The sequence below is a fragment of the Erpetoichthys calabaricus genome, chromosome 2, assembly GCF_900747795.2.
Source record: "Erpetoichthys calabaricus chromosome 2, fErpCal1.3, whole genome shotgun sequence".
NCBI classification, from domain to species: domain Eukaryota; kingdom Metazoa; phylum Chordata; class Cladistia; order Polypteriformes; family Polypteridae; genus Erpetoichthys; species Erpetoichthys calabaricus.
The window spans coordinates 146,352,172-146,374,641 of NC_041395.2; the positions used below are offsets into that span (position 1 = coordinate 146,352,172).

General features: G+C 36.4%; 2 protein-coding genes and 5 non-coding genes across 8 annotated transcripts in view; 1 reads left to right on the top strand and 6 right to left on the bottom strand.

Moving 5' to 3' along the window:
• The window catches only part of rfc4 (replication factor C (activator 1) 4), a 66,816-nt gene extending 50,436 nt beyond the window's left edge, over nucleotides 1–16,380 (top strand). For both annotated transcript variants that reach the window (XM_028794604.2, XM_028794603.2), the window contains exons 4-11: nucleotides 7,790–7,869; nucleotides 8,469–8,588; nucleotides 10,888–11,031; nucleotides 14,226–14,346; nucleotides 14,530–14,655; nucleotides 15,658–15,738; nucleotides 16,012–16,128; nucleotides 16,212–16,380. In XM_028794604.2, coding sequence (XP_028650437.1) covers nucleotides 7,790–7,869; nucleotides 8,469–8,588; nucleotides 10,888–11,031; nucleotides 14,226–14,346; nucleotides 14,530–14,655; nucleotides 15,658–15,738; nucleotides 16,012–16,128; nucleotides 16,212–16,307 — 885 coding nt within the window. In that variant the 3' untranslated portion in view covers nucleotides 16,308–16,380. The remainder of the gene's footprint in view (nucleotides 1–7,789; nucleotides 7,870–8,468; nucleotides 8,589–10,887; nucleotides 11,032–14,225; nucleotides 14,347–14,529; nucleotides 14,656–15,657; nucleotides 15,739–16,011; nucleotides 16,129–16,211) is intronic.
• Nucleotides 16,381–16,910: 530 nt separating this feature from the next.
• On the bottom strand, nucleotides 16,911–22,037 carry eif4a2 (eukaryotic translation initiation factor 4A, isoform 2). Its single transcript, XM_028794602.2, has 11 exons — nucleotides 21,878–22,037; nucleotides 20,434–20,491; nucleotides 20,219–20,351; nucleotides 19,829–19,968; nucleotides 19,320–19,488; nucleotides 19,072–19,181; nucleotides 18,547–18,690; nucleotides 18,073–18,210; nucleotides 17,893–17,982; nucleotides 17,699–17,778; nucleotides 16,911–17,544 (listed from the first exon to the last, which is right to left on the bottom strand). Exons 1-11 carry the CDS (start codon nucleotides 21,904–21,906, stop codon nucleotides 17,400–17,402), a joined length of 1,236 nt encoding a protein of 411 aa, XP_028650435.1. The 5' UTR covers nucleotides 21,907–22,037; the 3' UTR covers nucleotides 16,911–17,399.
• LOC114647477 (small nucleolar RNA SNORA81) lies at nucleotides 18,289–18,469 on the bottom strand. Its single transcript, XR_003715539.1, has one exon. It is a non-coding gene; the product is annotated as a small nucleolar RNA SNORA81 (small nucleolar RNA).
• LOC114647478 (small nucleolar RNA SNORA81) lies at nucleotides 18,865–19,046 on the bottom strand. The gene has a single exon (XR_003715540.1). It is a non-coding gene; the product is annotated as a small nucleolar RNA SNORA81 (small nucleolar RNA).
• LOC114647484 (small nucleolar RNA SNORD2) lies at nucleotides 19,221–19,287 on the bottom strand. Its single transcript, XR_003715544.1, has one exon. It is a non-coding gene; the product is annotated as a small nucleolar RNA SNORD2 (small nucleolar RNA).
• On the bottom strand, nucleotides 19,533–19,660 carry LOC114647463 (small nucleolar RNA SNORA63). The gene has a single exon (XR_003715525.1). It is a non-coding gene; the product is annotated as a small nucleolar RNA SNORA63 (small nucleolar RNA).
• LOC114647483 (small nucleolar RNA SNORD2) lies at nucleotides 20,109–20,177 on the bottom strand. The gene has a single exon (XR_003715543.1). It is a non-coding gene; the product is annotated as a small nucleolar RNA SNORD2 (small nucleolar RNA).
• Nucleotides 22,038–22,470: the final 433 nt, after the last annotated feature.

Consider the following 22,470-nt stretch of genomic DNA (forward strand, 5'->3'; position numbering starts at 1 on the left):
CTGACGTACCGGAACCTGGCAAGATTTCTCGGGAAAGGTCTGCAGGGAATTCGGCTGTGGAATTACCATTACTTGAGCCATTCAGCTGCCTCCTACTCATACGTGTGTGACTATATATATATATATATATATATATATATATATATATATATATATATATATATATATATATATATATAAAACCACCCATTACTCACTGGGACAGTCAGTTCTGGGACATCCGTATTACATGGCTAAGCCACCAAAACTGATGTTGGATGATCATGCTCTCATTACTTTTGCAAGTATGTCAGTATAACATACCTAATCATGCTGCTTGAGACTCAAGATGCATTTTATATGGTACTGCTCAAGTAACTTCATATGTTGGGTATAGGTGAAAAGGCTTCACAGCTGTAGAGGAGGATGAGTATGCAGATAGCTTGGCATATGGCAACCTTGGTGTGTAGGTAGAAGTTCTTATTTTAATAGACTCACTGCTAAAATCTCCCAAAGTCAGCCAATGCTTGTTTAATCCAGTTTTGTATGTTATGGTCGGTGTTGTAGATCTCAGAGGGGATGTTGCCTAGGTATTGAAATGACAGAACTATTTTAATTTGATAAAGGTTAATTGTAAAAACTGGGAGCATCTGATGTTCTAGAGCGCCACTGGAGGACCACCTCTATTTTGGTGATATTGACTGACAGCCCCATCCTGCTGTAAGCTTTAACATCAGTAGCAAAAATGGCCTAAATGTTGCATGCTTTGCAGAGATCAGTGAAAGTCTGAAAGAGCTCCTGATGCTGTTCACAGCACTTTTGTAAATCAAGCTCCCATGATAAAGATCATTTCAGCTGTACTTCTGTTCTTTCGAAATGTACATTGTGACTCAGGTATCACTCATTTAGTGATGTTATTGATTAATCACAGCAAGAACTAATGCAGGCCATTACCCACTACCTGTGTAAAGACACGGTGCTGATAAATACTGTCCAAAAGAAAAGGTTTTGTGTACCTTATCAGCAAACTTGATAAGCAATACCGTATTCTATCCCGTACGTATTTTTCCAAAATGGCCATCTTGGAGATGAGCAGTGTTACAAACAGGTGCTGGAAAAGCTGAAAGACTACCAATCTTTAGTCAAGTAGGACAACAGAGCCCTTCGTAAGCTTGACAATTCACTTCATCAACCGTGATTTTGAATTAAAGACTAGTGTTTACAGACATCCTACTTCCCCATGAACACAGTGGTGACTATGGCATTACGGAAGGCTTTGGCTAGCTGGTGTTTATGCGAAGATGGGCTAGTGTGTTTTACTACTGACAATGTGAAAAATATGATCAAATCTACGGAAGTAAATGACTTGGGCAGATTTCAGTGTTTTGGACACAGACTGCACCTTGCCATCAGTGTTTATTTCAGAAATTAAACTGGCTAGTAACACAGAGTAGTGCTGAGTTAAGTACATTTGCCATTCTGTTATGCTTTACACTGCTTATGTTTACCTCATTTGGCATACACTGTTAGGGTGACTTAATGTGAGTGCTATGTAGTCATCTAGATACTGTAAATGTTTCAAGTGTACTGGCAAACACAGACCAGAGATGGTAACAAACTGGATTCCTGAGCTAACGTAAAACAAAAGCAATAGTCGGGTAAGTTTTTCCCCTTTTCCTGAAGTACGCTATTGCCTGTTGTGTGATGTTGTGGGCAATTGTACCCCAAGGCCTAGATTGTTAAGTTTTGCTGCAATCTGATTTTATAATTTTATTTATTTAAAATGTGGTGTTATAGGCAAGGGTAACATGTAAATCAGCATTTCCCCTATTTAGTTTGTAGACAATCCATCACGCATCATTTAGATAGGTAGAAGCTAGAGGTAACATATAACCAGTTTACCTCAATATTAATAAAACTTTGCAAATGTTTGTTTTTTGTAAATGTAACTTCAATCAGGATTGTACCTTGCTCTCTTTTTCTTTCTTGCTTCTGCCACCTGAATGCTGTTAAAGTTGACAAATGCATTGATCATGCTGCAGGGATGTGGAGAAAGCTGGTGGGCCATTTTTCCCACAGTTGGGAAAAGAAGGTGGCACTGAAGCCTGCACAGATGGGATACATGAGCATGGTCTGATTACAGAGCAACAATGGGCTTTGTCACAAGTCCTCTCTGATGACAGAAAGACATGGCACCTGGCTCCAACATGGCAGGACATTGAGCTTCCTGAGTCAGTGAATAAGGCACTGAAGCCGCTTCAGGAATCTACAGAGAGTCACTGTCCTGAGAGAACTATGTTAGTGTGTCTTATGTGCAACCAGTACTTCATCATTTGAAAACAAAAACACTTGCAGCACATGAGAAAGTTCAGTTACAAAGTTCCATTCTCTTTCTCTAATCTGTTTAGTTTTACATACTTTTATTTATTAAGCCATTTTCGTATTCTTGAGAATTTACAGGTCTTAAGTGAGATGTAATCCAAACATTTTTTAGATTTTCACTGTTGCTGGAAGCAACTTTTGGTGATACTGCACAGCGCACAACCAATTTCCTCCTTCTCCCATAGCTTGGTAATAAACTGATGGAATGTTCTTGTACAGTGGTATCCTCCTTGTTTTCACAACTCAGCAGGAAAGTTTTCAGCTCCTGGGGACTTAATGTTTTTTGGAGCATGCACAGCTGTCGGGACCTGAAGGAAGGTTGGTGACAGAGTGAGGTAATGAATAGTAAGGTGTTCAGGCAAATCCTCAGGTATGGCAAGGTCTACAGGAGCACATTGGTTAAGAAGGGCATTAAGGTGAACACCCCATCTTAACAGAATTCTGTATTGGTTTTTGAGGAGTGTGAGACCATCTGCTGTGTTTAAGGGAGTAAGAGAATATATGGTTTTAATTGAGTTATAGAAGTTACAAATATCATTTCTATCTGCATATGTTTAAATTTTAGTTGTCTTAGTTTTCCAATATTCATTCTTCAGTCTTTTGTACTTCCATACAAGCTGCTTTCCATTGTTGTCTGAAAGCTCTAGAATATGGGTTCATTCAGGGATGCCCTATGTAGCTTGTGCACGATGCCCAGTTTTCTAATCAAAAAGTTCTCATCAAACCATTATTGTTTTATAGCTCTGTACCTGATTGTTTGGGTAGCTTAAGGATTAATCTCCTTTAGCTTTCCAGCTAAGCCCTGCCAAAACTCTTCTTTAGTCATGGCACTTTTCAGTCAGACAAAGTGAAGCCCTTTCTTGGCACCCTTTTTCGCTTGGACAGCTGCATACACTTGTGCGAAATTTGGCCACTGTCATGCAATGGTCAGTGCAGCACAGGTTATAAGAACATCACTAATGTAATTGCATCTTACAATGATATAGTCGATTTAGTTACCAATGTTTAGACTGGCGGTACATCCATGATGTTTTATATTAGTTCTTTTCCTGTAACGTTATGTGGGTAATAGCTAAGCCATGTTCAACACAAGTGTTAGAGTTCTCAGGCCGTTTGCATTGGCCTGGCCAATGCCATGTCTACCAAGCACTCAAACGCCATATCCTGTTATTCTTGCCTGGCTTAACATTAAAAGTTCACAAGCAAGAGGATTTTGTTACTCATGGGAATCTTGGGCAGAGCTTCATTAAGTCACTGGTAGAGGTGATCCTTGACCTTATTCTCTGAAGTAAGAGTGGGTACATAAGTGCTGAGAAGAGTGGTAATGCACTTCTTGGCAAGGAAAATATGAAGGGACATTATTCTTTCATTAATTCCTACTTGTGATTAATTTTTGACTGCTATCCCCCTCTCATGAAGACGGCCTTCATCAGCAGAGTATCCTTTCCAGAAAAAGGTGTAATCCATACCATCCTCCTTCAGGGATCCTTCATCCAGGAGTCTGCTTTGCACAGGGCAGCAATATCTATGTTACATCACCTCAGTTGAGTAGGAACAAGAACTGTTCAGGAATAGGAACTGTCAGTTATTGTATTAGTCCAGAAGAGTTTCATACATTCCAGGTTGCCAGTTTAAAGTGTTTCTTCTTTTTTTCAACCACAGGATGTTATGTCCTGATAGGCATAGGAGCCTGTCCCGGAGTGAGTTGAATGGGCATTTTTTGTACTACCTTTTCTAGGACACCTCCAATAAAGGGGTGAGCAGTACAGTCCTTAAATACAGATGCTCAGTCACACAGGGTGTGCCAAAAGCATCTGCCCCTCAGGTCCCAGTTGCTAGCAGACAGTGTGCCCTGTGCTGCTGATGTACTGTACAAGGATCTGACTAGGAGTTGCCAGTTCATTCAAACTGTCCCCCATCACTGTACAGCCCATTGCTGCCTTGCTTTTAAAGTTTCTGTAAATGTTGTCACCAAGGTCAAAGTTGGGACCTGTGAATTCCCCAGTAGCACATCTTGACCAAAAGAAGGCGTTGTCCAGTGGTAAGGGGTTAAACAACACAACCAGTAGCCTCCTCCAGCTGCAGACAGCAACCATATTCTCATTATGTTAAGAAGTGCCTGTGCATGTTGCTACTGTGTTGGTTTTTCTCAGGATATGGTCCAGGTTAAACTACAAAGCAGTGAGACAATGGTTGGCCCGCACCAGGGCATGTCCACTCTGTAACCTCTGGAGACCACCGTAAGTTTGAGATACCCTGTCCTGTTAACCTGGAGATGCAAAGCTCCCAGTTACCATGTGAGGCAAAGAGGAGCCCAGGCAGGATTCTTGGTGATGGAGAACCTACAGTATGTACTGGCTAGTGGAAAGACTTGCACACCAGGCTGCATCCCTGTTAACCTTGGAGGGCTAGCCAGCAGCTGCAGGCTGCAATCGAGAGAGTTGCACTCAGATGGAAAGTAGGCATGTGCCTTCCCTCCATCTACTGCGCTACTGCACTAGATACATCACAAAACCCAGTGAACTTCTAATACACACACACACACATACATATATCAGGGGCCAATTTAGCATCGTCAAGCCTTGCCTGCATGTCTTTGGACCGTGAGAGGAAACCCAAAATGATTGACCATTATTTTGAAACTGAAATGCTAAATTATTACCTTTTTTTTTTTTTTTTACAATAAATACATTTGACACTCAAGCACTAGTGAAGGACAGATTCATTTTTAAGCTATGTTGAAGTCATTCACAGGTATCTAAAAAGATGTCTATATCAAGCTGATTAAATTGCATATTGAAATATCTTGCAGAAACTATACATGTAGAAAAATATGGGTGACTTCCTGTAAACATTTATGTTATAAAAATGACTTGTCTGCTACATTAAAATAGAAATGAGTGTTTTTTTTTTGTTTATATTTTTGAAAATGCATTTTGAATTCTGCCATCTTTTAAAATGTACCTGAAGATGTCTGAAATGAATTACAAGAACAAATGAAATACAGAACAAATGATATAGTTTAGAATATTTAGTTAAAATAAGCATATACTGTTTGGAACTGTTGGAGAAAGCTGGTTGTTACATGAATTAAAGGAATATTTTTCAATTCCAAGTTATTTCTTCAGTCATGGTATATATTAATTTGCCACATAAAGGTATGTTGTTAAGTGAAGTAATTTTTATGAATTTTTAAAAATACTTTGTTCTTGTAGTCTACAATAGAGTTCTATGGAATCCCGTGTCCATACATATTAGGAAAAGCCTTAAAACTTATGAAATATGTCTACTTTGAAGTGGCAAAAGCTTTGATTTAAGGCAGTATGTCTTCTACATTTATGAGGCATCCTTGTGATAATGTAAGGAAACTAGAAATTACCATTTTAACACAATGTTTTGATCCTGTTGGTAAGGATACGTTACTTGTTTGTCATAACTGCTGCTACAAGCACACAAAAGGAATGTCACAATCCCCTTTATAATCTGTGTAGTTGTTTTACATAGGGCATGAAGCAGGATGTACACCAAATGAGAGAGTAGTGAAAAATGATCAGTGAAGTTTCATTGTACATTGTGCACATGACAATAAATCTGAACTGATTATACTGCCTTGTTTTTTTAATAAAAGCTTTAGCTTTTTTTTAAAGCGTCAACCTTCAGAAAAAGACAGTATATGACATACTGTAGCAGATTGAAACACCACAAATCCCCTATAGATTTTTTAAATGCATGATGAGTTACTTTTGCTTACATTATAGTATTAAAAGAACTGAGAACAGTGATTTTGGGTGAGTAAACTTACTGACCCTGATGCCAATCAATCTGTAAATACATACAAACTCAATGTATAATCTGGTGCTGTGAGGCAGGAATGGCAGCGCACTCTCCCAATGTTAAAATATCTACTGAACTTGCTACACTTCAACTGATAAACTTGTGTTTGTAAATTAACCCTATAGAGAATGTTTAAGTGTGTGTGTGCGTGTGCATGTTTGCTCTGTGTTGGACTGGTGCCCTTTCTGGAGATTGTTCCTGCCTTGCCTGTGATGCTTGCTGAGATAGGTTCCTGCTGGACTGAGTAAGCTAGTTAGAAATATGGATGTATACAAGGCTTGCAGTGGTGAAGTACGCCCCAATACGCTCAAGTGTACATTCAGGCACTGGATACATGTCTATAATGTCTGTTCAGTTCTTTTCACTTCACTGCTTTCACTGCTTGCTATGCAAGATCAGTGCGTGTTCAGTGTTCTTTCTCACTGAAGCATTTGAATGTTTTATCAATCCAGATGGAGCGGTAAGTATCTTCCATATAGTTAAAGAATATATATAATCATAAGTATGATTTTTTTTTCCTTTATTATTATCTGGCTGTCTACAGAACAGAAGGAGGAAAGGTAATGCGGAGTAATAACAGAGATGTTGGCAAGGACATGAGACTCACGGCTAGTCTTCTTTTAAAATGACTGAATTTCACAACAATGGTTGGCTTTTTGTTTTTTGCCCTTCTTAAAATGACACGCTGTTCTTCAGTATGTGTATAATCTCAAGACATGGATCAATACTTGATAACGTTTTTGGCTTGAAGAATGGCCGAGATTAAAATGAAAATATTTGGACTTGTCTTAAAGCACTTTGTCCATTTTAGTTATTATGCATTATCCAATGTTAAAGAAAGCCAAAGGCCAAAAATGAAGACTTTGATTGCAAGGCAGGAGTGAACCTTCGAATAAGGCATTTGTTTATCAATATAGCATATACAGTATATACATTTGAGGAGTTGTGTATTGCCTTTTATTTTATATCTCTCTGTGTTCATTTGTGTTTTTTTTTTTTTTTTGTAATCTCGCCAACCTGACTGTAATTTAAATTCAGTCTCCTTTAGTTTATTCAATTTCAAGTAGTCTTTGGCCATTTGTAAAATAACATGCTATTGAAAAATAGTGAGGCAGTATAGTGCAACTCTGGCTATAGTTTTTTTTTTTTTATAAATGTATCAGTATTATTCCTCAAAAATTGTGATGCATATTTAAGTAATTGAGTTACAATTGTATATCCTAATCAACAATTGATGTTGTTTAAAGTAGTCTGTTAATTTAAGTCTGTTAAGTCTGTGCCAAAGTTCTTTTGTTAATTTTTAATGTGTATTCAAGCATTGCCATTTGCTATCTATTATAGTCTGATGTAATTCCTATTTTTAACGTGTGTCCTTTTTGCTTGCCTGAAGTTTTCATGTTGAAATAAATGAGTTATTACTTAAAAGCTGGACATTTTTGAATAACTCTATCCAACTATTAGCAAACTAAATTTAACTGTAAATCATATGATGCTCATTTGAACACATTTATTTTGATATTTTGGGAATGTAATCTGGTAATTTTGTTTAAAATGTTGTTCAAATATTTTATAATTTGTATTATGTCTATTGCAGCTTCCCAATTTGCTCTTCTATGGCCCTCCGGGAACTGGGAAGACTTCCACTATCTTGGCAGCAGCAAGAGAGCTCTATGGGTAAGATTACACACAGAGCATCCAACTTGTCAAAGCCTGATTCTATTTTGGCTTTCAGCCAGGGTGACCGAAACTGCTGACTGCACAACATTCTTGATGTTTTTCCAATGGCTTAATCCTGCAGCCTGTATGAACAGAAGCAAATGTACTTTTAAAGTGCTAGGCAGCTCTTTTCATATACAGTAAATATTTTTGACCCATATTTTAATAATGCCTTTTTTGTTTATGTGGTAAAAATTAGTTTTTCATTATTTAAGTAATTAATGCAGGAAGTTTTTTTAAAAAAATATACCTTACAATATATAAACATTTTCGTTATTTTTTTAATTTGGTCTTTCATGTTCTGGAGGCTTTGGGGACATATAATAGGAAAAAAAGAGTTTCAGAAAATGGATGGAAGAATATTTAAGAAACATTTTAGTTAGCTCCTTTTGCAGACTTTCAAAAAAAATTTCTCTTGTTATAGTTTAGTTTATACCTTTCATAATTTAGATATATTTTGCTTGTTTTAATTGCAAGTATAATGTTTACTGAGAGAATAATGTTAAAAGGAACTTGGAATTTAATATAACATATTATTACTATTATATCTCCTTTAGACCAGAGCTGTTTCGGCAAAGAGTATTAGAACTAAATGCTTCGGATGAGCGTGGTATTCAAGTTGTTAGAGAAAAGGTTAAGAATTTTGCACAGCTGGCCGTGGCTGGGACACGTACAGAGTAAGTACATAGAACAATAGTAATCATTTAGAAGCTGTAAAATATAAAATTTGAAAAAATTGCATTTTAATTATGCATGAATATATTTATTTACTTTTCAGTTAGACTTTAATAGACTGGTAAATACTTTTGTTTTGTGGAAGGGGAATAAATATTGACAGACCTTTAGAATTTCACTCAGAGTAAAAATTAAGCATAGCCTAGCCATCCTACCTGATTCTTTTATCAAGATATGTCAATTATTATTTTTTGTTTTCAACATTTAATATTTTTGCTTTTGTTGCTTTCATTGTCAGATAGCTGCTGTTAAAATTGGTAACATTATGGCAATGTAATCTAGTTAAAAAAAAGCAACAGATGACAAATTTTACAAGTGTTACTTTAGTTATACTCACTAGTTAAATTTACATCTGGAATGGTAATACTGCCTAACCTAACCCAGTCATGGCAATGGAGAGTGCTGACCTGTTGTATGTTGATTGCTACATGGAAGTAAGAATTTCACTGTACTCTGTACACAGAACAATAATGATCCTATAGACACATTTAATTTGAGTGCCAAGTATAATGTTGTATCGGCAAAAAAGTGGGGAAATCAAAAAATTTAAAACATTCAATTTAGTTGAAAATGTCTGAAATAATTTCAAGTTCATTTTTTATTAGCCAGATTTAATCTAACAAAATAAAAGATTTTATCAAGAACATGCCATTTATTCCAACCTAGCTCATTAGTCTCTGTTTATGTAACATAAAAAAACTGTTGGGTTGAAATTTGAGTGTCTTCAAAGTATATGAAAGTACATATAAACAATACATTATGTGCTTGGTAATGCATCCATCATCCATTATGTGAAGAAATATTTTCTAAGATGTGTGTGGAATTTACCCTTCACCTGCTTCTGTTTGTGTCCCTCTGTTTTTCTTGAAGAACTAATTTTAAAGCAACAGTTGCAATCAGTTATACTAGTTCCCTGTATAATTAAAAGAACATCTTCAATGTTAGCTCTTAATCATGGATTGCCTAACCTGAAGCTCCTTCAGACTTTACTCAAAGGTAATGCTCCATAGTCCTGGAATTAGTCAACTAACGTATGTGTGTACTTTCTTAAGTGCTAAGATTTTTTTATTTTTGTGCTTACAAAAACATACTGTATTTTACATGAGCCCTAACAAGTACAGTATATAGTATACATCTTAAACATAACCGCCATTGATTTGTGCTTGACATAGCCTGCTGTGTAACCCAGGTTCCTTCTTGTCATTTTAATTGCATCAGTAAACTGTCCATTTATGGGGAGTGATAAGTTTTAGGTGTCATACTGAAAGCTTTTTAAAATAAGATAACAGATCATCATTGCTACAGTTTCTCTTGACAAAAAGCTATTGTGAAAAGTTTTTGAAACTGGGATTTCGTGCTAGGATAATGTCTGTACAATTACAGAAGTAGAAGTAGTTTATGCCCAGGATGGTCTTATTTGATCTCTACACTTGATATTAAATCGGATTTGTTTCTGTAGCCTTATCCAACACTGTAGAGTGGTCTGACCAAATAGAACCCTTAACTCTGTAGCTCTAAACTTCAGAAATATCCTACTTTCATTCTCCATTGCCTTTTTTTTTTTCAGTATGACTTTGGTGCTATTTCAAAATGACCTATCTGGGTTATTAGGTAAATGCAATCACAAAAACGTGAAGCTGAGTAATGAATTCAGTTAACTGTATGATTCCAGGACAATTTATCTTAAATGAGTATATACAGTAATACTGCCTTTAATGAAACACACATATCATCTTAAAAAAAACTACTAAGGAAATTGGGGAACCTGAGATACTGCTTTAGTAAACCTTCTTAGGGTTCGTGACCCAGCTTAGCTGATGTATTCACTCTGTCATGGAATTTACCAGTAAATTCTTGGAATAGCCTGAATATATAAAATGGCTTTGTGTGCTACTTATAGACATGATAGCAAGTTGCTTTACATCCACTCTGGGCAATTCTCTTGCTACAGTTCTTTGTCGGATCTGTTACTTCATTGCTGTTTGTAGTCTGATTTTGGTGTTAAGGGATGTTGTTATGTAAAATTTGCTTAAATGTAACTCATGTTGAATGTAAGGGGTGTCTTCATACATATTTTATGCAGCTATGAAAATAAGCAAGTTATGCTGAGCCAAAACACAATAAAAAGGATCATTATAATTCAGTTCCATTTTCCTTATAGGTGAAGGAAGTTTTGTTCTTGATTGTTCTGTTTATAAGTAATCTCAATATACTTTGCTTGTTTTAATATTTTCTGTATAGTGGCAAGCTGTGCCCTCCATTTAAAATAGTGATCTTGGATGAAGCAGATTCCATGACTAATGCTGCTCAAGCTGCGCTTCGACGTACCATGGAAAAACAGTCAAAAACTACACGGTTCTGTCTGATTTGTAATTATGTTAGCAGGTTAGTACACAAAGTAGTTGGGAAACACATCACTATTTTCCTAATGAAATGTAAAATACTAATGTTAACTGTTACATTGACTATGTTAAAATATATGTTTATAACATTTTAATTTTTTTTGTCTTGAGCTGCATAATGGCACAATGGTTAGGTCTGCTGCCACTTGAAATCATCTACTTGGGTTTGAGTCCTGCACTTAATCACTGTTTTTGCAGATTTTGCACGTTGTTCCAGCCCTAAATTGGTTTCTCTACTTTTGTTTTCCTCCCACACCCCCAAACATGTGTGTGTATGTTTGGTTATTGGGTAAACATGGGAGTGTGTGCATGAATGCACCTTACAGTAGACTAGGGCTGTCAAGTTATATAAAAATTAGGGTTCAGATATTCATTTTAAAAATAAGTACGCATTTGGATGTATTTAAAGGTCGATTAAAAATTGCTGATACACTTGCATTGCCTGTGTATGCTTCATTATTATTATTTTTGCTTTTTTTTATTTTTGCTCACTGTCTGCCAAGCATGCAATGCTTATGACTCGTGAAGGTTGCATCAGTGCACAAGAAATGTGTTTTTTTCTGTGCATGGACAGTGGTGTGATCAGAGTGGAAAGTAGAACCAGGACACTTCACATGCCTTTCATGGAAAGTAGAACCAGGACAGTTCACATGCCTTTGTCACTCCTGATTATCTAAACATGTTAAACGCACACGTTACTTTAGTCCTGGTACCCAGCCCCCACTTCTAGGCCTCTGATGCGCTGTGTGCCTTTCTGCTCCGTGAGTGTAAAAGATGTAAAGTGAGTGCCCAACTACAGCATATTTTATATAAGTCTATTCGTGTTTCACAAAAGGGGTTGTTGAATGCACTAAATGTTGCATTGCAGTGATCTTTAAGTATTCATTCCTGCCTCATTATTTTTTTTTTATTTGGCAGACACTTTTATTAACTGCAAGTTAATGATCCTGCTACTAAGTTTTAAAAAAAAACAAAAAAAAAACCACAGCAACATTTTTTTTTTAATTTAAATCACAAGATAGAGGGTAGGTTATAGTTAAAAGTTTGTGGAAGATGCATGAGGTGTGTGAAGATACATTTGTAAAGTAGGGTGCCATTGGTCAAAGAATGACATACAAGATTAAACAAAATGTTATTCTTTTCCCCCATTACAGGTGCAGCAATAATCAGATTTCAGATCTGTATTGACAAATATACTGCAAGGTCATTGTGAAATTCTTGTGCCACAGATGAGGAGATGTATAAATAAAATCAACAAATATATTTCTACCATGAATGCCTAATGGTTTTAATATAGAACAACAGCAAATTGAAGATCTCAGGTAGAGTGAAATGGGATTGGATCAGGAGCAAAACAATACTTTTAGGGCATTTTAGGTAGAATTTTGTTTTAATCTGTGGTTAGTACACCCAATAACCAAAAAGCAGAGCAGTACAGTAGAAAAATCTTCCATTTTATGAACAATGATACAAATCAACAATAAAAATTATAAAAATGCTAATCGCGGAAGTAATGTGCAAAAAAAAAAGGGGTGGGGGGTGGGATACTATTCCTTTACAATCAAATCTCAGCATTAACCTTCAATTAAGACTTTTTTCCAAATAGATTTGAATTTTATTTGAATAGTGATGTTTATTTTCATAGCCTTACAGAGGACATCCACTGTTGCTTCCTAAGCTAGATGTTATAAAATTATTTTGAGTGTGTGTGTGCATACCAGCATACAAAAGTTCATGTTTTTGAAATAAATTGATACCTTTTTAAATCAATTTAATAGCACCTTGATAAACATAGCTAAGATATTGCTAGTGTTACTAATGGCAATTACAGCTTGAAGTGACTTATTTGTAATTTATTATTCACATATGACTGCAAAGACCCATTTTCAGCAGCCAATAATCCTATCTCCTAATGGTAAACTGTCATAGCTTATCCTTAATGAATCACATTTAACCTCTGTAATCGTGTAAACACCATTGAAACCTGTTGATTTGTTCCATAAAGCAAGTAAATTGTCTTTACTCGGGTTGCAAGTTCAAGCACTCCTCACATTAGGTTGTGGGTTCATAAATGGCCAAAATAAGGCAAATTTTTGGTAAACGTAACCATTTCTTGTTTTTGAAAAATGATGGATATTCCATGCAAGAGATTGCTAATAAAATAAAAATTTAATGCCAAGGTGTCCAATACTGTCTTTAGACCAAAGAGCAAACTGGATCTAACCGAGACAGAACAAGGCCCAGCTGCAAAGCTACAGTACAAAAGCGGATAAGTACAGCAGAGTCTCTGACTTTCAGGTCCTCAGATGGCTGCTTCTCTGAATAGCACACTCCAAATAACCATTGTCATGTGCAACAGGAAGACTGAGGCCAGAACCTCAACAGCGGGGTGGGCCCTTGGTATCATCCCAACTGACAAGCCACAATTCTGAGACCAGGAAAGTTAATTACCCATTATCAGAGTGGTACTTCAGAATAACTACTTGACATATCTTTGCAATGCCTGAAGAAATAAGAGAATTAGTGTCCAACATAGCTAGAGGTAAGTATGTGTGTGTGTGGTTTGCACACAATGTAGGTTTATAAGTAAGTCTCTTTTCTCATGCTGTGCTAAGTTCTTGTCCGGAGTGTGAGGAGAAATAGCTTAGTTTTCTTTTTTAAAGGAATACTCTAGTCTGGAATTTTATCTAGTGAGCTGATGACAAATTAAAATGTTCTTATTTATTTCTAGTGATCGTGTGTTAACCTGTAATGTTGTTACCGACTACCTCATTCCTCTTAGGTTTTTGCTGGCTCAGCTTTGCTTCACTGTATATGATCACCTACATTAGCTAGTAATAACCAGCAAATGGTCTGTGAACAAGGAAAAGGCACAACTAACAGTAATATTTTTTCCTTTGGTGCAATTCACTTTTAGGGGTCTCTGGAAAATGCAGTAGTGTCTACTAAGCATTTAAGTAGATAAAAATTTTTAGATTAATTTGGGCGTGGAACACCCAAAATTTGGCCACAGCTCGGAGTGTATTTAAAAAAAAAAACACATACAAAGTGATTCACGTCCCTGCAAATGTAAGGTGGCAGTGACAGCCATTGTACCACTATGCAGCCATTTGTTTATATATTATGGTTAATCATGTTGTACAGATTATACCGTTTTTTTTTGTTTTTTTTTTAAAGAATCATTGAGCCACTCACATCTCGATGTTCCAAGTTTCGTTTCAAGCCTTTATCTGACACGGTGCAGGAAGAGCGACTTTTAGACATTTGTCAGAAAGAAGGCCTCCATTATACACAAGAGGTATGGAAATCATTGAGCTGAATGTTAATGTGTACAGCACTGTTTAGTATTTTATACCACCTAGTAATCAGAAAACAGCTCACCCATTTCCTAAGTAATTGTACAAAAATATATTTACAGGAAGCTCAGACCTTTAAAAAGTACAATTGTAGGCTTTTAAACATCCAACTATTTATGTTTCAGGCAATTAAAGCACTTGTGCAGGTTTCTGAAGGCGATTTACGAAAAGCTATCACCTTTCTACAAAGTTGTGCACGACTCATGGGTGGTTTGGAAATTACAGACAGTATTGTTGTTGAAATTGCTGGGGTGAGTAAAAGTTGAAAATTTTATTATAATATGAGGTATCAGAAAGTGAGATGAGGTTGCTTTAAGCATTTTCCAGTTGCTAAGGAGTAGAAACACAAATGACACTAAAGTGACAGCTTTCAAAACATTAGGCCATTCACATAAAGTATTTTGGTAAAAGTGTGACCAACAGAACTTTCATGGTATCCGATGTCAGTAGCAGACTAGTGTGACAAGATATCAGCTGCTGCCCTCAAAGGATTGCATACTTATTAGGATGTTTAAGATCTTTGGTTGATATTGGCATAACCAATGTGAATGTGTTAATCTGAAACAAAATCCAAGTTAATAGTTTGAAAGAAATTGCTATCCTTAATTTTAGAAATACACATACATGGTTTTTTTTTATCCTTTCGCTAACTCCATTTCATACAAGGATATAGTGCGAGTGCAAATAACTGTTATCCGTTTTAAATGTAAACATATACTTATTTAAATTTTTACAATTTATCAGTGCTGCCCAGGGAACCAAAACAGACTAGCAATACAAGAAGTGGGCCCCATGAACATGAATTGGACTAAATGGGTTTTTTTTTTGCTCCCAGTATACATCAGCAAAAGTTGAACATGACTTTGGATGACATATGAACAGCTTTTTCTTTTTAGTCAGTCAAGATTTGTAGCATGGTGTTGAGAGCTAAGAAAAATAGTAATTCCCCCAAATTGCTGCCATTTAAAACAAGGTTTGAATACTGTATATAATAAAATGAAAGTGGTGCATGAATCATTTGTTTGCCTTATCTACAAAAAGATCATAGATGTGTGAAACTTTAGCCTCATTTTTTTTAATCAGTTCCAATTTTTAGATACCCCCCCATTTTTAAATGTGGAGTTTCAGAGGAATGAGACTGACCAAAAGCATTTTAGTTATGTATGCATTTCAAACAATGTATAAAGTGTCAAAAAATACTGTTTGGGTGTAGGTGCACTATACTGACATTTGTAAAATAAATTTTTGCATAGGTGGTTTCCGACAGGATGATTGATAATCTTTTGCAGTCTTGCTACAGCAGTTCGTTTGAAAAACTAGAAGGGTCTGTGAAGGTAATACTATTTTCATGTTAAATATTACCAACATCTGAAACCACCAACTTGGATCATTCTGATTGTTACAAAGTGTTCACTTAAATATTACAGATGGTGGTTATTGAATTGCCTTGTATTTCCTCACCTCAATTTGCACTGGGAATAATAAATAGTGGCATAAAAGTCTACAAGTTTCATTATGCCATGGAGGGTCATTTTAATATTCAAAAATGTTAACCTTTAACTATTTTGTAATACTATTAGCTCACTTAAGATTTTTTTTTTTTTTAGAATATGATTAATGAAGGATTTGCAGCCACACAGATAATCAACCAGCTTCATGACAACCTTGTTAAAAGAGAAGATCTAAATGACAAGCAGAAATCAGCAATTGCAGAGAAGCTTGCGGTACTGACTGTTCCATTAAATAGAATGCATAATTTGCAAACCTTAACTTGTAAAATTTAAACTATTTTCCCCCCCCTTTCTAGGAAGTGGACAAATGCTTGGCTGATGGTGCCGATGAATATTTGCAACTAATGGCCCTCTGTTCAGTAATTATGCAGCACATCACACAGTGCAACTGAAGCTTTAACTGCAATTACCTTTTTGTAATTTAGCTTATTTTGTATACAAAATCTAATAAAAGTGTAAACTGAATACTGAAATCACAATATTGCTTTTGCTTAATGAAAATCCAGCTGCTATTCCAAAAAACTAATCCACTCCACCTTAGAATTCATTAGTGTATTATTTGTTGTCCATTATCCCATGAACGTTGTATAGAAAGGGTCTTTTGATACAAAGACTGTTAGATCATGCCACTTCCATTATATACATTAGTCTTGCATTATGAATGCAAGAGGGAAGTTTAGTAGACTTACCTCCCCAATCAAGTAAGCAATAATCCTCAAAATGCAAGCATGTACACACAAGTGTAATTTATTGCACATGCACTTCAGAACAAGTGTAATAAGAAAATCACAATTAATGGAAGTGGCATTGACTTAAAGATACAAGTACTGTAAATGAAATTGCTACATGTTAAAATTGGAAGAATTGGATTTGTGCATCCCTTTAATGCATTTAGAAATAAACCACCATTTTTGTAAACACCAACATCCTTGGCAGGGGTTAAGTGCCTCAAATTTTGTTTAGCCCACTGGCAATGAGGGCTTGAACACAACAGATCCGATTAAATAGTTTATTAAATAAATATACCCACAAACAAACGAGTAGAAAAGTGCTTGACAATTTTTAAAGGCTACCCAACAATCTTTCTTTACAGTAATTGTAAATATGTTAGTTTAACATAATTGGCAGATTTAATACAGCACTTATATCTTTTAGTCCACAAGTAAATAATTAAATGGTAAAGAACATCTAATACAAATACTTCTATTAAACAAAGAAAAAAATATTTAAAGAAAATATCTGAAGACCCCATGGTTTAAATTTCCCCACCCCAACAGTCTAATTCTGTTTAGAGGACAAGGCCTAAGGCTCTCCTCACAAGAGCTTGCGACAACAGTCGCTTTACTTGTCAAATAAAATGTGTATTTTGAATCCGATTTCAGCATTGAGACAAGATTCAATATTTTTCAATATTCTTCCAAAAGCAAAATGCACATCTGTTTATTCAGCAACAGCGAGCACTGCATTCGACAATCTCCAAGGGACTAAATCAGATCGGCAACATTCATTGGCATTTCCTCGACAGTAGTATTATAGAAAGTCTCAATATCACGAAGTATTCTCTTGTCCTCTTCAGTAACAAAGTTAATGGCAACTCCTTTTCTGCCAAAGCGACCACCCCGACCAATTCTGTTGAGAAAAGTCAAAAGCTTAAAAACTGGCATTTGCACTGGACTAAATGACATCCTTCACGCAACTTGTCAGTATACTGATGCATTGTTCTACTTAATCTCAGAATGACCAAATACACACTCAGCATCCCAAATACAGCAAATAAACTCACCTGTGTATGTAATTTTCTCTATTGGTAGGAAGATCGTAATTAATAACTAAAGATACTTGCTGCACATCAATTCCACGTGCCTGTTTAAAAAAAAAAAAAAAAATAATAATAAGATGGCTGAGCACTGTCCTACACCATTTTATTTCCATTTAAAAGGAAAATCCTGAAACAATTCCTATTCTATTTATCCTTACCAATAGGTCAGTTGTTATCAAGACACGACTAGACCCTGATCTGAATTCCCTCATGATGACATCTCGTTCTTTCTGGTCCATATCTCCATGCTACAAGGCAATAAAATGAAAAACATGGCATCTATTAAATCAAGGAAATTTAAATTCATTGTCATACAAGCAACCCTAAAATCTCCTTACCAACGCAGAAACAGTAAAGTCCCTAGCGTGCATCTTTTCTGTTAACCAGTCAACCTTCCTTCTTGTATTCAAGAAAATGACAGCCTGGGTGATTGTCAGAGTCTCATACAAGTCACAAAGAGTATCCAGCTTCCATTCCTATAAAATTTAGGAAAATAAATCTGTTCAAAAAAAAAAAACAAAACCCCAGAGTGTGTGTTTTTTGCCGATATACAGCAATGTAGCACAGAATCACAAGATCAAGGACACTGGACATTAAGAAAGAGGTCCACCCAAGTCTTTTTATGACACTGTGCATATTATTCTTCTTCCTGGGTGTACCCTACTGGCATCACTGCAATAGCCAGACAATCAGTCTGACAAATGCAATTTTAGCAAGGTGCTTTAACAGGAAGGAGATTATGTAGAACAAAAGAATATCTACTTAATGGTAATTAGAACTCACTATGTGCAACATATGTCATAAAAATATACCTCTCTCTCCACATTAATGTAGAACTGTTTGATGCCTTCAAGTGTAAGCTCCTCTTTTTTTACAAGGATCCGGATTGGATCACGCATAAACTTTTTGGTCACTTCTAATACATCTGCCGGCATTGTAGCAGATAACAGAACAACCTGCAAGTAAGACCAACACAAATTGACAACCCTCATAAAATATACAAGATAAACAGCTACTGAACACTTATTTTGGGCTTTAAAAAGACAGTTTTAAAAGTTAATAAAAATAAGGAATTGGAGCAAATTTTTCAAGTAGCTAAACAACTTGCATTGTGAAGAGTATTAAAGCCTCAATGTGGCACTGGATTTTGAGCAGAAGGTCAATGGGCATTAAGAAAGAGGCCCGACCCTCGCCTCATTTCCAATACAGTGCATATAATTTTCTTCCATTTTATTCTCTGCTAGCATCATCAACAAAACCAAGATAAAACCTGGTTTTAGTCAATTTTATTACAGAACTTTATAAAGAAGGTAATTTTACACATGGTTTATACTCACTTGAATATTTGTACTAAGCTTCTGGAAAATCTCATAGATTTGATCCTTGAAGCCTCTGCTTAACATTTCATCAGCTTCATCCAACACAAACATTTTGATCCATTTAGGAGCTGAAAACAACAATTTGGGGAATATTTAATCTGCATATTAAATGATCAGCATTGGGGGTGACTTCATTTCATGTCAGTCCCGAAAGATGACAACATCACTTCACGTAAACAGCAGAACTAAAAATCCCACATACTTACACAGGTATCTCCTGTTCAGCATGTCAAATACTCTTCCTGGTGTGCCAACAACAATATGAGGAGCCTCTGCTTGAAGTTTCTGCATCTCATTACGAACATTTGTACCACCAATACAAGCATGACATGTGGCACCCATATAATCACCCAAAGCTAGAATTACTTTTTGAATCTGCCAATTAAAAACAAAAAAAAAATTAGTTTTAAATTGGCAACATGTTCGTGACCAAGCGTCCCTGTCTGTCTCTGAAACTAGACAATCAGGGATAGTATGAAACGAGTTACTTTATGCAGGGGGAACGACAACACAGCACTTGGCAGCTATATTGTAACTTTACCTGCAAAATTTAACTAAAAGTTACTCAAATTACAAACGTCCTTCAAATATGAAGTACTGAAAGAAAATGAAAAGTACCTTTTGGACCACCATCCAAAATATGTCGCCTTGGTTTACAACACTGCTCTATATTGTAATGCAGGTTTACATTTTTATGGCTTCAGGTGCAGCATACCTGTTGAGCCAGCTCTCGAGTTGGAGCCAGGACTAAAGCCTGAGTCTCCTTCTGGTCTATCTCCAGTTGTTGTAGTATAGAAATGGCAAATGTGGCAGTCTTGCCAGTTCCAGACTGTGCCTGAGCAATGACATCATAGCCTAGAAAATAAGTGGAGGAAAATTACATTTTGTAACTATCCTTGCATTCCAATTAACTGCCAAATATGCAGCTGATAAACATTAAACTAGATATGTAAAATTACTTTCACAATTTTCATAACAGAAGGGGCCAATTGTTTGAGTGATCAGCATTTTGAATTTTCTCCACTGCAAGTCAGTCCCGAAAGATGGTAAACATCATTTCACTCTTGAGCTGCCCAAAGTCTTTATATAAAATAAAAAGTTTTACCTTTAATGCAAGGAATGATTGCTCTCTGCTGAATTGCTGATGGCTTTTCAAAACCGTAAGCATAGATACCCCTCAGAAGAGTTTCTTTTAAGTTCATATCATCGAAATTGTCAACAATTTCATTCCAATTGCTCTGAAAGAGTTAAAGTAATGTATTAGACTGTAAATCCTTTCAATATTAACCTTTTTGAAAGCTTCCTGCTCTGCCCTCTCACCTCAATGACACCATCAGGCTCCATTCCATCGGGTCCTCCATGGTCTCTGTCTCTAGAGCTGAAGCAAAAAAAATATTTTAACCTCCGTGTTGAATACTTCAAAATGCATCCACATGGCAACTTTAAAGTAATTGGCGTAGAAGCACGTACAAAGATCTTAATTTGATTCTGATCTATGACGTATTTCAGGCAGATGACGCCTTTAAAAGTTACCTGCAAATCGCTCCCAATAGCGGCTGAACACTCAAGCCTACTAGCCTTTAAAAAAATGCAGAGGATCTACGCATTAAATGCCTTTCAAGTTATACTGCTTAGTAGTAGTATATTCGCAATGACACATTAAAGACCCCGAAGACAACGGGTCATAACATTACCTACACACCGTACACATTACCCCTTATTTAAGCACAGTCTAAATGACATTTAAGGCGATTCAAACTATCAAACGTTCGGGTTTCACATAAATACCATGGAGCACGGCCAAACGTTTCTCGTAAAATGTCACAGAGGGCAAACGCCGAATCCCCAAGATACGCCACGTGGAGCGAATAACGGGAAGACAGCTCAGTCTTGCTGCTGTATTAATGGTTAAAGTTATACATCAAGTCAGCCTTACTTTCATGCCGTAAATAATTAAGGAAATCTAATAGAGCAAGTGATCTTACAGCAGGATAACTCCTCAATTCCGTTTGCAACTCACGTAAGCACATTCCGGGATCAAACTTCAAACGTAGTAACAGTTTAAAAAAAAAAAAAAAGTATGCCTAGCAACGCATCCGGAAAAAAAAAAAAAAAACCTTCCGACATTCTCATCGGCCCTGAACCCAAGTCAGAAAAATCACCACTCCCAGAGAAATTGCGCAAACGCTCCAAAAAAAAAAAAAAAATGATAAGGGAGAAAACGCTCTTTTTCCACACCCCACTACGCACTGATGTCTACGATCATAATTCGCCTTAAAACGTCTCTATACTTGGAAAAATATGATAAGCACCACAAAGTTAGGGCAACAAAAAATCGGGCGTTAAACACGATTCGCTCGTAAAATTGGGTGGAGGTGCACGCTTCAGAAAATTATGCAGGGTGCCGGCGTCTTGCCGACTCCATGAGGAGGAGAAGAGGCTGAGAGATGGGGGGAAAAAAAAGGCCTAAATGCGGAGCAGGCCTAATGCCACCGCATCGCCTTGATGTAGGCATATGCAAATTCCACCCTTTACTTTTTAATCCGCTTTTTATAAACGCTACAAGATTATACTTTACCGATTACAATTATTTCTACCCTAATCAGGAGAAGGTAGAAAGAATCTCCCACATGCGCTCAACAATTTCAGCACCCACAAGAAGTACTTTGCACTCCGATTGTTAATCACGGACCATTAAGTAATTAACTAATTTACACCTTCATAGATTAAACAATTTTAAAATTTTCAAACCATACATTTTTACCTGTTATAATCCGCAGAACCGCTTGACATGATCCGGCCGAGGCTTCAGCGCTCAACTGAAAAGGAGGTTGTACTTCGGCGCCGTTCTATTTATCCTACCGGGACTTTAACTTCCGGCGGCAGGAAGAAATCTAAAGTTACTTTGGTCTGCTCGTGAAAATCTAATCCTGCCACATAAAGTATCCGTGTATGTTTTTTAAGGAGTCGTGGATATAAAACATTTGTTTTGCATTAAAGTTCTCCAAACTGGTGCCTGGGACTGTTTAATGTGTCGGAAGGATATTGCAGCAAAAAAATGCGTTGTTCACATTTCCTACGGGGTCTCCTGACAGCCCCTGCACAAGTGAATGGAAAAAATTACCGGAAGTACTGCCTATACGTTAATGTGATTGGTGCCTTAAGATATGATTGACGACAAAATGTCCTTTTGGTTTGAGCCTGTAGATTTCTTGGACGGGTACAGCATTCCCTTTTTTAAGAATCTGTGTGTTGCAGTTACCTTAAACAGAGAGAAGGGTGGGGGATAGGGGTGGACATTTTTATTTCAGTACAAATTTATTGAAATGCAATTGCTGTTTTATTCGCACATTCATA

Excerpts from the sequence above, each read along its gene's own strand:
- eif4a2 (XM_028794602.2), bottom strand. The coding sequence starts at position 21,906 with ATGTCAAGCGGTTCTGCGGATTATAACAG. Across the intron at positions 19,182-19,319 it reads GCTGAACAGGAGATACCTGT|CTCCTAAATGGATCAAAATG; the intron begins GTAAGTATGTGG and ends TGTTGTTTTCAG. Across the intron at positions 18,211-18,546 it reads ACATTAATGTGGAGAGAGAG|GAATGGAAGCTGGATACTCT; the intron begins GTATATTTTTAT and ends TAAATTTTATAG.